This window comes from Mobula hypostoma, chromosome 4, assembly GCF_963921235.1.
Source record: "Mobula hypostoma chromosome 4, sMobHyp1.1, whole genome shotgun sequence".
NCBI classification, from domain to species: Eukaryota; Metazoa; Chordata; class Chondrichthyes; order Myliobatiformes; family Myliobatidae; genus Mobula; species Mobula hypostoma.
In genome coordinates, this window is record NC_086100.1 from 35,548,129 (window position 1) to 35,562,355 (window position 14,227).

The following is a 14,227-nucleotide window of genomic DNA, read 5'->3' on the forward strand; positions in this document are numbered from 1 at the left end:
AACCTGGACACACTTTCCACATTTGTAGTAGCCAGAGGCAGCATCAACGTCCCTGACCTCCCACATCATGCAAGCATCACACTGAATCAATTGACCTGTCATTTCTTCACCACTTCTCACCATCTCCAATTGTGGCGTAGTCTCCTCCTTCAGCCACCTCGTCGAAGACTCTCGAGGCAAAGACTCGCACTTTTCTCACAAGGCACTTCCCTCGACGAGGCTGCTCCCCTAGAGCAAATCTTGATTACATTGGCTGATATTCTGACTAATTCATTTCACTTGTCCCACTTTGGCCGACCTCGAACGTTTGTGTTGCTGGTCAGTTCCAACTGGTTTTAAATCAACGGCTCTTTGTCAGCCAATTCCCTCACTCACTCCTTCACTTGTCGCACCTCGGCTAACCTTGATCATTTGTCTTTACAAGACATGTGACGGCAGCTCCTTTCAATACTCTTCAGAAACTGCCCGGCGTCAATGGTAGCATAACCAGGACTTGTGCACCAGCTGCTCATACCACCATCCACCACCTGCTCCCATGGCTTCAATGACCCTGATCTAGGGACCAAGCAGGTGCTACACCTTGCCCAAGGATGACCCACAGGCTAGTGGAAGGAAGAAACACCTTTGGTAGAGACATATCTTCAGCCAACCACTTCCTATAAACTGTTTAAATAGTCAAACACAACTAATATGTGTTAATTTAGATTTCATAATAGATTGGGATGTTTGTCTTAGATATAAAGCTTGAGATGAAGATAAAATCACCAGGTCATGAAATGTAAATAAGGTGGTTCTAGAATATTTTGACAATTATTCTCTAAAGCAAACTATGATCAATATACAGTGGAGAAAGCTGGAAGGGAATGCATTATTCTTGAAATTTATTTTTCAATTTGATTTCAAAATCATTAATTGCATTTCATAAATTACATACAATCATATGAAGTTGGAGTATGATGGGACAATATGGCCCCTCAGCCTGGTTTTGCTGTTTATTGGTTTATTGTTTATGGTCAACTTTAGAATCAGAATCAGGTTTGTTATCACTCTCACTGATAGACTGCAGAACATGAAATATGTTGTGAAGCTTGGATTTACTGTAGGTCTCTTTCTTGCTGCTTTTCACTAACTTTTGACTTCTCTATGTGAATCTTGTGAAAATTCATTGAAGCAGTCTGCACAGTTTTCTAAAATAGAGAATTCCAAAGTTTCACAATTCTATAAGTTGCTTCTTCTATGCATTTATTGCAAAGTTGAGACTCACCACTGCAATTTTTTTTGTCTCCTTGATTTAACAGATAACCAGGCCAGCAAAAACATTCATAACTACCAAGAGTGTTTTTGCATACTTGTCCACATTTGTTTGATGAGTCACATTCATTGATATCTGCAAAAACAGATGGAAAAAGGAATACTAGCTGAGATCAGCTGAACAATATGGAACAAATTGGCAGCCTTAAATCAAAATCAGAGGCTGTTAAATAATTCACAAAGCAGATGTCACAAATACATTGTTATTCAAACTTGTCAAGTAAAAGAATTTATCATCTTTAAATGTAAGATTAATTTGAATAATGTCACACCTCTGCAGACTGTATTTGATTCACCGATTTCAAATCCTCGATTACACTGGCATGCAGGCTCATTTAAGTATTCAAAGAAACATTCTGCATTTGTGCAGGCTAGGACACAAGTGTCGATAGCTGTATGACAGAAAGAGATAAACTGATTAAAGAAATTCACAGCTGTGGGGCAAACAAGAGCAAGGCATTTCATTCAATCATATTGAAACACGTTCACAGTTATATGCAGTCTACAAAGCAGGAATAAGATACACAAAATATATTACATTTAAATTGTTATGTAAAAAGGCAAAATAAAGATTAGAATGTAAGCCTGCGATTAGACAGACATTTAATAGAATCAAAAGCTAATTAAAATCTGAGATAATATTTATTTCTTAAGGGATTCAGAGATCATGTTTGAATAATTAAATTATCTGGATCAGAGATTCTATTTACCAATTGTATTTATCATTTATATAGCTATTGAAACAACTCAAATTAGTCTATATTTGAATTTTTAGACAATAAGATCAGAATTAGGCCATTCGGCCCATAAAGTCTATTATTATCCCTCTCAACCCCATTCTCTTGCCTTTTCCTTGTAACCATTGATATCCTAACTAATCAAGAACTTACCAGCCTCCATATTAAATATAGTCAATGACTTGGCCTCCACAGCCATCTGCGGCGATGAATTCCACAGATTAACTGCCCTCTGGCAAAAGAAGTTCCTCCTCAACTCTGTTCTAAATGAATGTCCATCTATTCTGACACTGTTCCCCCGGTCCTAGACTCCCCTATGATAGGAAACATCCTCTCCACCCCTAGGTCTTTCAATATTCAATAAACCCCAATGAGATCCCACTTCATTCTTCTAAACTCCAGTGAGTACAGGCCCAGAGCCCTCAAACACTCCTCATACATCAACACTTTCATTCCCAGAATCATTCTGATGAACCTCCTCTGAACCCTCCCCAATGCCTGTATATCTTTTGTTTAATAAGGGGCTCAAAACTGCTCACAATACTGCATGTGCAGTTTGAGCAATGCCTTATAAAGTCTCAGCATCATACCCTTGTTTTTATATTCTTGTGCTCTGAAAATGAATGCTAATACCGCATTCGCCTTCCTTACCATCAACTCAACCTGCAAGTTAGCCTTTAGGAATTCCTGCAAAAGGACTCACAAGTCCATTTCCACCTCTGATTTTTGAATTTTCTTCCCGTTTATAAAATAGTCTATGCCTTTATTATATCCACCAAAGTACATGACCATACACTTCCTGATACTATATTCCATCTGCCACTTTTTCTTCTCCCCATTCTCTGAATCTGTCTAAGTACTTCTGCAGACTCCCTGCTTCCTCAATGTTACCTGCATTGCCACAAATTTGGCCACAAAGCCATCCATTTTGTCATCCACATCATGGACATACATGAAAAGAAGCATTCCCACACCGACCACTGCAGAACACCCTTAGTCACTGGAAGACAATCAGAAAAGGCTCTCTTTATTCTCACTCTTTGTGTCATGCCAATCAACCAATCTTCCATCCAATCGTTCCTGTAATACCATAGGCTCTTATCTTGTTAAGCAGCCTCTTGTGTGGCACCTTGTCAAAGACCTGAAAATCCAAGTGAACAACATCCACTGACACTCCTTTGTCTATTCTGCTTGTCATTTCCTTAAACAATTCCAATAGATTTGTCAAGGAAGATTGAACATTACGGAAACCATACTGACTTTGGCTTATTTTATCATCGGCCTCCAAGTACCCTAAAATCTCATCTTCAGTAATGGACTTCAAAATATTTCCAACCACTGAAGTCAGGCTAACTGGCCTAACATTTCTTTTTTTCTGCCTCCCTTAATTCTTAAAGAGTGGAGTAACATGTGTAATTTTCTAGTCCTTCAGATCCACCCCAGAATCTAGTTATTGTTCAAAGATCATTACTAATTCCTCTAAAATCCATGGGTTAAAGAACTTTGTGATTTATTCAGCAATGGCAAACATGAACACCCTTTCAGAGTACAGTTCAAAGTGTAGTCATCTGTAGTTGAAAGAGCCCTCAGTATTGACACAACAGGAATTGTTTCTTCAAGAACACATTTTAGTAAAAGGATATTCATCCACATCTGAAGGGATGGTCCAGAAATAATGTATCGCTATTTATTCCAGGAAGGTAATGGTAGAGGCATGTTTAAAATTTGCACTATACATTCAGTGGACATTTTATTGGGTACATCTGTACACCTGCTCGTTAAAGCAAATATGTAATCTGCCAATCATGTAGCAGCAACTCAATACATAGAAGCATGCAGACATGGTCAAGAGGTTCACTTGTTGTTCAGATCAAACATCAGAATGAGGACGTAATGTGATTTAAGTGACTTTGGAATGATTATTGGTGCCAGACTGGGTAGTTTGAGTATCTCAGAAACTACCGAACTCCTGGGATTGTCACGCACAACAGTCTCTGGAGTTTACAAAGTATGGTGTGAAAAGTCAAAAACATCCAGTTAGCAGCAGTTCAGCGTATGAAAATGCCTTGTAATGCAAGAGGTCAGAGGAGAATGGCAGGAATGGTTCGAGCTAGCAGGAAGGTGACAGTAATTCAAATAACCACATGTTACAACAGTGGTGTGCAGAAGAGCATCTCTGAATGCACAGCATGTCAGACATTGAAATGGAAGGGCTATAGGAGCAGATGCATACCATCATGCAGTTTCCTAACTAAAGAAGCTTCCATGACGTAACACGTGGCAAAGCCAATAGACACTTTCAGGGGTGTTAATAATCTTTCTTAAAATTCTCCTGATTGCACTGTTCTACATCTAAAGAATTGTTCAATAATTCATAGTATGAAATTACAAAGTTATCTAGGGTTTGGTCACTTTGGGGTAAATCGGCAGAAGCAATAATCATCCTTCTTCTATTGCATCTCACATCCTGGAAAGACTAAACAGGAGGTGGAGGTTCATTTTTCTGTGTCATTTTGTGCTTGTGGCACAGATTGTTCACGAAGCAGTGAGGCTGAAGTACTTGGTACTGATACTAAAATGTAAAACAACATCACTGAATATAAAAGGCAAAACATGTTTTTAGATCCAATAACCCCATTGTGCTACAACAAAGCAGTAAGATTGTTACAATGAAATTTACTCTGAACTTTGAAATTTATTTTGAACTTTGAATCAAAATTAGGAGAACTAAAACTATTGATTAAACAGAAAGCTGTGTGGGTGGCATTTTGAGTTCTGAATATGTTGAGTTAAATTACTGTCAGATATCACCTTGGCATTAGATTATTTTACTTGGTTAGGCATTCAAAAGTTACAATGTTTTTCTACAGAGTATAATGGAATGGCCTTCAAGTAATCATCTAGAAATTGTGCAAGCATATTTGCATTTCAAATTTGAACTCTACATAAATAACTAACTCCACTAACCATTTCCAAGCATGTAACTTTTCTCTACTCAAACATTTACACTATTTAATATTCAATGAAAATATGAATTTGGATGGTTTTATTTTATTGTAAATTTTGAATACTGTAGAACTGGAGAAAAGTTCAAGAAGTTAGTTTGATGAGATAAATTTTTACTTTTTGTAGAAATGCCCTTTGGAGGACATGGTTGCAATTAATGGTACCAGTCGCTGTTGATGCTGACACAGAAGGGTTCAAGTTTGTTCATTGCTCTGGGGACATGCTTGCTGTGGTTTCAGAAGTCACAGAAGCTGGAACCTATGTGGTAACAGGTGCCATAGGACCGCTGCTGCTTCGCATCTAAAGACGCCTCCATGATATGACAAATGAGCAGAATTACATTATTTTCTAAAATTCTCCTGAATGCACTATTCTACATGAATGGAAGCTGTCAATAATTCACAGTATAGAACTGCAAAATGATCTGGCATTTGGCTACTTTTAAGAAATGATCAGGCATCAGGTATTGCTTGTCACTTGTATTGATAATTATTTATCTTTGGAAAGACGAGACAATGATGTTGCATTATGTTTGCCTCTTGTTTTCCAGCTTGCAGCCAAAGATGTCATGAAAGAAGGGGTCAAGATCTAAGATTAAATATGCCAAAACAACTTCTATGTGATGAAAGGCAAGATAACATTTCTAGATCTAATAATCCTCTTTAGTCAGCCATAAAGAAGATAAATTGCTTTAGCAGCAGTCATACAGAGGAGAACTAAATGTCACAAATGATTAAACAATAGGTTTAGCAACAGCATTTCAAGTTTTGACTAATGTGATATTGATGAACAAGTAAATTTTGGCGTGGAATTATTTCTCTAGGTTATGCACTTGCTATTTTACAGTCTATAATATAGACTGTAGAAGCTCCCTATTTTCAAATGGTACTGAACATATTTCAACCCAGATATGCAAACAGATTTTCAATTCTACATGCATTTGGCACATGACTTGCGGAGCCATTTCTCTTGATTAGGCACTCATATGACACCCTGCCATTCTACAGTCTATAATGTAGCAGTCTTTGAGAGATTGTATTAATGTTGATCCTGCATATTTCAATCAGCATTTGCAACTTCACTTTGAATTCTGGGTGCATTAGATTGGTGACTTCACAGGAGAATTCTGATCATTAAATTGCTTTCTGAATTGCTTTAGGTATCTTTTAGGTACCTAATTTCAAATGCCATAATGAATTTGATTGGTTTTATTTTATTGTAGATTTTGAACATTGTGAGTTGCAGAAGCTTACAGAAAGCCAGGTGAGCAAGATATATTTATATTATTTGTTCATTTCTTGCTTGTTTTTGGACTACAATGTTGCAATTAATGATATTTGCCATTGTCAATATCGACTCAGATGGAGAAGAGGTCAAAGTTTTACTTTGCTCTGTGAATGTGATAGCCAGAAGTATGCAGAGAAAAATCTGTTAACCACATGGCAGCTTTTGAACTAATTTTATAATATGTCCTAAGAAGTCTAAGATAACCTTATTTATTTGATTTAATTAACTATCATCAGGTAATCACCAGTGTGGTAACAGGTGCAATTGAACTACTGATATATCAGCTTCCATGTCACAACAAGTGATAAAGGCAATGGACATCCCTTCAGGGAAGTTAATCAACTTCTGAAAACTTCTCATAACTGCACAGTGCTATATTAATAGAAAGGTTTGATATGTGATGGTACTAAACAGTAAAGTGATCTGGGATATGGCTAAATTAGAAAAAATTGGGAGGGTCAGTGATCAGGCATCACCTAATGCTTAGGATGTGTTGCCAATTAATATATCTTTGGAAAGACTATGCAGGCTTCCACTATCTAGAAGATGTTGAGTGAAAGAAATGAGAGCTGAGGTGCTGGGATCTGAGATTACAGAGGCACAGTTAAAGCGTGGAATACTTTTCTTTTGGTTAAGCACTCAAATGTTACCATGATATTACACAGTACATAACTGAATACACTTCAAGTAACTGTTTTGAAATTGTGAATACATATTTGAACATACATTTACAAAGTTGACTTGAATCATTGCATGCTTTAGATTGCTGACATGACTTGCCATCACACAGCATTAAATTATGTTTAATTTTTTTGAGTTTGATTTTAGCACTTTTAAATGTAAATTGGTAAAAAAAAAGTTGGCTGGATTTTCAGTTTTGAATATTTTGATAGCTGTTGTTTTAGTGAAAACTAATGGCAGACTGTTTGGTATGTCAATTGCTTTTATATTAGAAATTTTTTCTTGCTACTTTGGGAGGAATGTTGCAATGGATGATGTGTCACAGTTGATGTAGACACAGTTGTAGAAGGTCTCAAGGTTGTACTTTGCCCTGTGGATGTGCTTTCTAATGTGGTTTCAGAAGTGGTTAAAGCTGGGAAAATGAGAAAAATATCAGTTACACAAATAGCAGAAAACATAGTTCTAATCAAATAAATTGTATAACATGTCAGAAGCCTGACGTTGTTAATTTCCTTCATATCCTTCCAGGAAACTATTGTTACCATAAGCCCTGTTTATATAATGCCATCAAGATACTGCTATGTCCCAACTATTGATTCTTCTGTGATACAGGAATTGATCAGGGCAGTGGGCATAATTTCATAGTTAAATAATTTCAGAGGATTTTATTAATGTATTTCTTAAGCTTCCTTGTGTGTACTGTATGTCCCAAATGAGTATTTGATCATTGATGGTGTTCAACTGTAAATTGAATTTGCCTTGGGCTCAGTTGGAGAAAATGAGCAGGCAAAATAATCAGATATAGCCCATTTTTTGTCTCTTCTCTTCATATATCATCGGAAAGTCTCAGAATCGGATATCCTTGCTGTGTTATCTTTCCTGTCAGCTGGCAGCTGCGTGTTGCAAACAAATCTGCAACTTGAATACTGTAATCTCAGATAAAAGATGAAAACATAATATCTATGTCTGTGAAAGGCAAGGCAGGTTCTGTATTCACTCTTTAAGAAAGGAGAAAAGCAGCAGGAAGGAAATTATAGACCAGTTAGCATGACCTCAGTGGTTGGGAAGAGATGGGAGTCAATTGTTAAGGATGAGGTTATGGACGACTTGGTGACACAGGACAAGATAGGATAAAGTCAGCATGGTTTCTTTAAGGGAAAATCCTGCCTGACAAACCTGTTGAAATTCTTTGAAGAGATTACAAGTAGGATAGATAAAAGAGATGCAGTGGATGTTGTATATTTGGACTTTCAGAAGGTCTTTGACAAGGTGCCACACATGAGTTTGCTTACCAAGCTAAGAACCAATGGTATTACAAGAATGTTACTGGCATGGTTAGAGAATTTGCTGATTGGTAGGACAAAGCGAGTGGGAATAAAAGAATCCTGTTCTGGTTGGTTGCCAGTGACTAGTGGTGTTCTGCAATGGTGGGTGTTGGGACCACTTCTTTTTATGTTGTATATTAATGATTTAGATAATGGAATAGATGGATTTGTTACCAAGTTTGCAGATAATGCAAAGATTGGTGGAGGGGCAGGTAATGTTGATGAAGCAGGTGGAATGCAGAAAGACTTGGACAGATTAGGAGAATGAGCAAGAAAGTGGCAAATAAAGTACAATGTTGAAAAATACATGGTCATGCACTTTAGTTGTAGAAATAAATGTGCAAATTGTTTTTAAAATGGGGAGAAAATCCAAAAATCTGAGATGTGAAGGAACTTGAGAGTCCATGCGCAGAACACCCTAAAGGTTAACTTATAGGCAGAGTCAGTGGTGAGGAGGGCAAATGCAATGTCAGCATTAATTTTGAAAGGTCTAGGATGCAAGAGCAAGGGTGTGATGCTGAGGCTTTATAAGGCACTGCTGAGCCTCACCTTGAGTATTGTGAACAGTTTTATTCTCCTTATATAAAAGGAGAAGTGCTGGCATTGGAGAAAGTTCAGAGGAGGTTCAGAAGGATGATTCTGGGAATGAAAGGCTTATCCTACCAAAAACATTTGATGGCTCTGGTCCTGTACTTGCTGGAATTTAGAATGATGAAGGGGAATCTCATTGAAACCCTTTGAATGTTGAAATGCCTAGACAGACAGGATGTGGAAAGAATATTTCCCATGCTGGGGAGTGTAGGCCAAGTACAGTCTCAGGATGGGGGGGGGGGCGCCCATTTAAAACAAAGATGCAGAGAAATTTCTTTAGCTGGATGGTATTTAATTTGGTAATTTGTTACCACAGGCAGCCGTGGAAGCCAGGTTGTTGGGTGTATTTAAGGCAGATATTGGTAGGTTCTTACTGGCCGTGGCATCAAAGGTTAAGGGGAGAAACCAGGAAAGGGGGCTGAGGAGGGGAAAAGAAGATCAGCCATGATTAAATGGTGAAGCAGACTCAATAGGTCAATGGTTTAATTCTGTTCCTACGCCTTATAGTTTTGTTTGCCATGAACTTTATGCAAAATCTTTCTCTTCTCTAGTCCTGCAAAAGTGACCATTTAGTGGACTTCAACAATCTATTTAGAAATTGTCAGAATATATTCCAATCCATACTGGCTATCTGAGTTGACTCTGTACGCATCAGATTCCTGATATAACTAGCTATTTCACAGCAAGAAATGGTGTTGCATTAATTTTTTTGAGATTAATTCTAGCACTGTTAAATGTCCATTGACATGAATAATTAGTCTGGATTTTAATCAGTGAGTATATTGATAGCTGCTGTGTTGGTCAAAACTGGAGGAAGACGGTTTGACATGCTAATTGTTTTTATATCGGGATAAACTAAAACAGATAAATCGGACATTACCTTACTTATGATGAAAACTTAATTATGTTGCTAACTATCATCAGGAAAACAATTCATATGTTTCCACCCTTTCACTGACAGTTGCTAAACCCCTCCAAGCTAGCACAGAATCCTTGCCATAAGCACTATTATCTGCTTCAAACTTAAGCATATACGAGTCAACAGACATCCTTATAATTAGAATGATTAAAACTTGAATTGTTTAGAATGGTTTAAAGCTAGCCAATCAAAAATTAATTCAAATCAGGGTCATTAAAAAAAACCTTTTAGGTAAAATTGAGAAAGAATGCACAGCCTAGATTTGCAATTTGTTTTTGATATTTTCCTGGTTTCAGGCGTGTAACAAATAACATCAGTTTAGGTTGGCAACAGGTGTATTGATTTCCCAACCCATTTGGAACCCCCAGATCTAAACTGTTGCTTGTCGGTCCATTATGGAATAAGGAGCACAGCTCCAGTTTATGGTCTGGTGCCATTTAAAGGGCCACTCAGCTTGTAATCAGACACCTTATGTTGCAAGGGGCTACTGCATTTTTGTGGCGCATGTGGGAGATAGGGATGCAGGATGCCTTGCAATATATATTTGTATATGGTCCCTATAAACTCCTGTCTGTATGAAAGGGTGCTTCAGCATAGAAAGTGTATTTCTATTGCCATGACAGTCCCCCTTACAATCCCTCACAATTAATCCATCCTACAAATGTTCAATAAGTTTATTATCTTCTTCATATAATAAAGTGAGGCAACGGCAGAAATTAAGCAGGGATCAACTGAAGAGGAAAACAAATCACCTCAAGGGAAATTAAGTAAGTAGGTAAATGCAGGCTTTGCCAACATTGCTGACAATTTTAAGTTTTAACATGTAAAGCAAAATTACATTTACTTTATATTGTATTTGCAAATTATTCACACAAATTACTTTTCTGATAAAATTACTGTTATCCAACTTCTGCTCAAAGTTGAAACAAATTGTAGAAAATGAAAAAGCTATCAAATTATTCAGAGTCTAAAAGACAAATGTGAACAACTGGTTTAAAAAACCTAATTCTTCTCCAGGGACTATTCAATATTTCATTATATTACTCACCTGTGCAAGTGGGTCCTTCATATCCACTCAGACATGTGCAGTTGAAAGAGCCCTCGGTATTGACACAATAAGAATTGTTTTTCATGGAACAGGTGTTACTATCAAGACACTCATCAATGTCTAAAAAAAACAATCCGGAACCAAGATATTGCATTAGGGAAGAGGCTTTTTAACAACTGTCCACCTTACTACAAATGTATCTGTTACTCTTTATTATCAAAGAACCTGTGTGTCAACACACACAACCCTGAGATTAATTTTCTTGCAGGCATTAACAGTGAATCCAAGAAACACAATATAACCAATGATAGACCACATCCAACAGGACGGACAAGCAAGCAATGTGCAAAAGCCAAAAAGGTCTGTGCAAGTACAAACGAAAAAAAAATAATTAAGGAATAAATATTGAGAACAGGAGATGAAGAGTCTATCAAAGTGAGTTCATAGGTTGTGGGAGCACTTCAATGATGGGGCAAGTGAAGTTATCCCCCTTGGTTCAAGAACCTGATGGTTGAGGGGTAATAACTGTTCTTGAACCTGGTGGTCAGGGTTGTGAGGCTTCTGTACATTCTTCTTAATGGCAGTAGCGATAAGGGAGCATGGCCTGGATACTGACAGTCCTTGATGATGGTGCTGCTTTCCTGTGAGAGTGCTCTGTGTAGATGTGGTCAATGGTGGGGAGGGCTTTGACCACAACTTTCTAAACCAGCTGCAACTATCAATATCACTGTCTCTCCCTTTTGGTTATAATTTTTTTTAAAATCTGGCAGAAAGTGACTAATAAGTATTTACTCAGCAAAGACAGCTTTTCAATGCAAGTTTTTCCTATTACACACTGCTACAAACCTGTGCAATTGTGTCCTGCATATCCAGTCAGGCATGTGCAGTTGTAATAGCCCTTGGTATTGACACAGTAGGAATTGTTTTTCCAAGAACAAATGTTACTATCAAGACATTCATTCACATCTGAAAGAATAAACCACAAACAATACATTGCTATTTATTCCAAAATAACGATACAACATCTATGTTTACAATTGTCACTAAATTTACTGTGGTATCCAGCTGCCTCAGCTCAAGATTAAATTTGCAAGTGTGTACATTTTAAAGATTTGCATGTGATAAGTGGGCACACTTCCTGCAATATTGGGCAGTGAATTAAATCTAAAGAGTGTGTATTCTAGTCCTGCACCTTGCAGGTTGAATTCTTAATTACACCACCTACAACTGAGCTTCGCATCGTCAGGCGAACATCAGTTACTGAGAATCTGAGAATCAGTCAGTGATTACAAACGAAAAAGCTGAAAACAGAAGACCAAGTACTGCGAAAACCAGTTTATGATCTCACTGGGAATTATTTGCATAGATCTTGATCGTTTTGTCATCACCAAAACAACAAATTCCGGGCAGAAATAGTTTATAAAACAGTGCCCACAATTTTAAGAAATTACATGTAAATTGTATTTACTTGATATTGTAGTTGCAAATTATTCACTCAACAAATTACTTTTCTGATGAAATTACTGTTGTCCAATTTCTATTTACAGAGTTGAAGCTAAATATAGAAAATAACAAATACTATCAAATTATTCAGAGTCTAAAAGACAAATGTGAACAACTGTTTTAATAAACCTAATTCTTCTCCAGGGACTATTCAATATTTCAGTATATTACTCACCTGTGCAAGTGGGTCCTTCATATCCACTCAGACATGTGCAGTTGAAAGAGCCATCAGTATTGACACAATAAGAATTGCTTTTCATGGAACAGATGTTACCATCAAGACATTCATCAATATCTGAAAAAAAACAATTCAGGACCAAGATATTGCATTAGGGAAGATGCATATGTACAACTGTCCTCCTTATTACAAATGTATCTGTTACTCTTGACCTTGGATGAAATTTGGTGGCAATAACATTTGAAAGATTTACACATAGGAAATGTGCACAAGTCTTACACTAACTGCCATCAATTAAATTTAATGACACATCCTAACATTAAGGCTTCTATTATAAAAATCAATTATAACATCTGTAACATAGCTCAGATCTTTAGGTCATTTGCAAAGGGAGTTGGTCAGTGAATAGACTGAATAATGTTACAAACATCACTTATGATGGTTAAGGTCATCACTAATAGCAGCCTACAGATTCAGAGTTCAACATTCAAACTTCAGAGTAAACTTATTATCAAAGTACATATGTGTCACTATATACAACCCTGAGATTAATTCTCTTCTGGGCATTAACAGCAAATCCAAGAAACAGAACAGAACCAATGATAGACCGCATCCAACAGGACGGATAAACAAGCAATGTGCAAAAGAGAACTGTCCATGCAAATACAAAAGATAAAATAATTAAAAATAAATAAGGAATAAATATTGAGAACAGGAGATGAAGAGTCCTTCTAAGTGAGTTCATAGGTTGCGGGAACACTTCAATGATGGGGCAAGTGAAGTTGAGTGAAGTTATTCCCTTTGGTTCAAGTGCCCGATGGTTGAAGGGTAATAACTGTTCCTGAACTGGTGATGTGGGTTGTGAGGCTCCTGTACCTTCTTTCTGATGGCAGCAGCAAGAAGAGAGCTTGGCATGGATGGTGGGGTTTCTTGATGCTGGATGCTGCTTTCTTGCGACAGCGCTCTCTGTAGATGTGGTCGATGGTAGGGAGGGCTTTACCTGTGAGGGAACTGGCCATATCTACAACTTTTAGTAGGATTTTGTTATTTACTTGCATATACTTGTGCAGTTGCAGTTGGGTTTGCCTTCATTACACCAGCAAGGTCTATGCCAATATAGTTTGAATATATTAATGGCATACATCTGCTTTATTGAGAGTAATGCCCAAATGCTGGAACAACTCAGCAGGTCTGGCTGCATCAGTGGAAGGCAATAAACAGTTGGCGTTTTGGGTCAAATCCCTTCATCTGCTTTATTAACTTTTGTAGAGGGCAAAACAAATAAAAAAACAGATAATTTATGCTTACCAGAGCATGTAAAACCATTTCCAGTATATCCAGCAATGCACTGACAGTGATATGATCCTTCCAAATTTGCACAAAGTCCTTGACTTTTGGAACAGTTATTTGCTTCTGCATTCAGGCATTCATTAATATCTGTAGAACAAATTTTCTGAATTAAACTATATGCATCACCAAGACCTTATTATGTAGAATTTTAACTTATGGCACTGTGTTACAGCAATGCAGTCTAACATTTTTATAAGTCAAATTAAACTATATTAAAGAATGTTTTTATGTGCAACTATGTAATCACAAAACTGAACTGGAATCTTCAGGCCAAGGTTAAGAGTGCTACTC

At 37.2% G+C, this 14,227-nt stretch overlaps 1 protein-coding gene across 2 annotated transcripts in view; it reads right to left on the minus strand.

The window, feature by feature from the left end:
• The window catches only part of LOC134345238 (uncharacterized), a 192,641-nt gene that overhangs the window by 154,458 nt on the left and 23,956 nt on the right, over positions 1-14,227 (minus strand). For both annotated transcript variants that reach the window (XM_063045582.1, XM_063045581.1), the window contains 6 exons: positions 13,895-14,023; positions 12,584-12,703; positions 11,752-11,871; positions 10,906-11,025; positions 1,584-1,703; positions 1,265-1,387 (listed from right to left, as the gene is read on the minus strand). In XM_063045582.1, the coding sequence (XP_062901652.1) occupies positions 1,265-1,387; positions 1,584-1,703; positions 10,906-11,025; positions 11,752-11,871; positions 12,584-12,703; positions 13,895-14,023 (732 nt within the window). The remainder of the gene's footprint in view (positions 1-1,264; positions 1,388-1,583; positions 1,704-10,905; positions 11,026-11,751; positions 11,872-12,583; positions 12,704-13,894; positions 14,024-14,227) is intronic.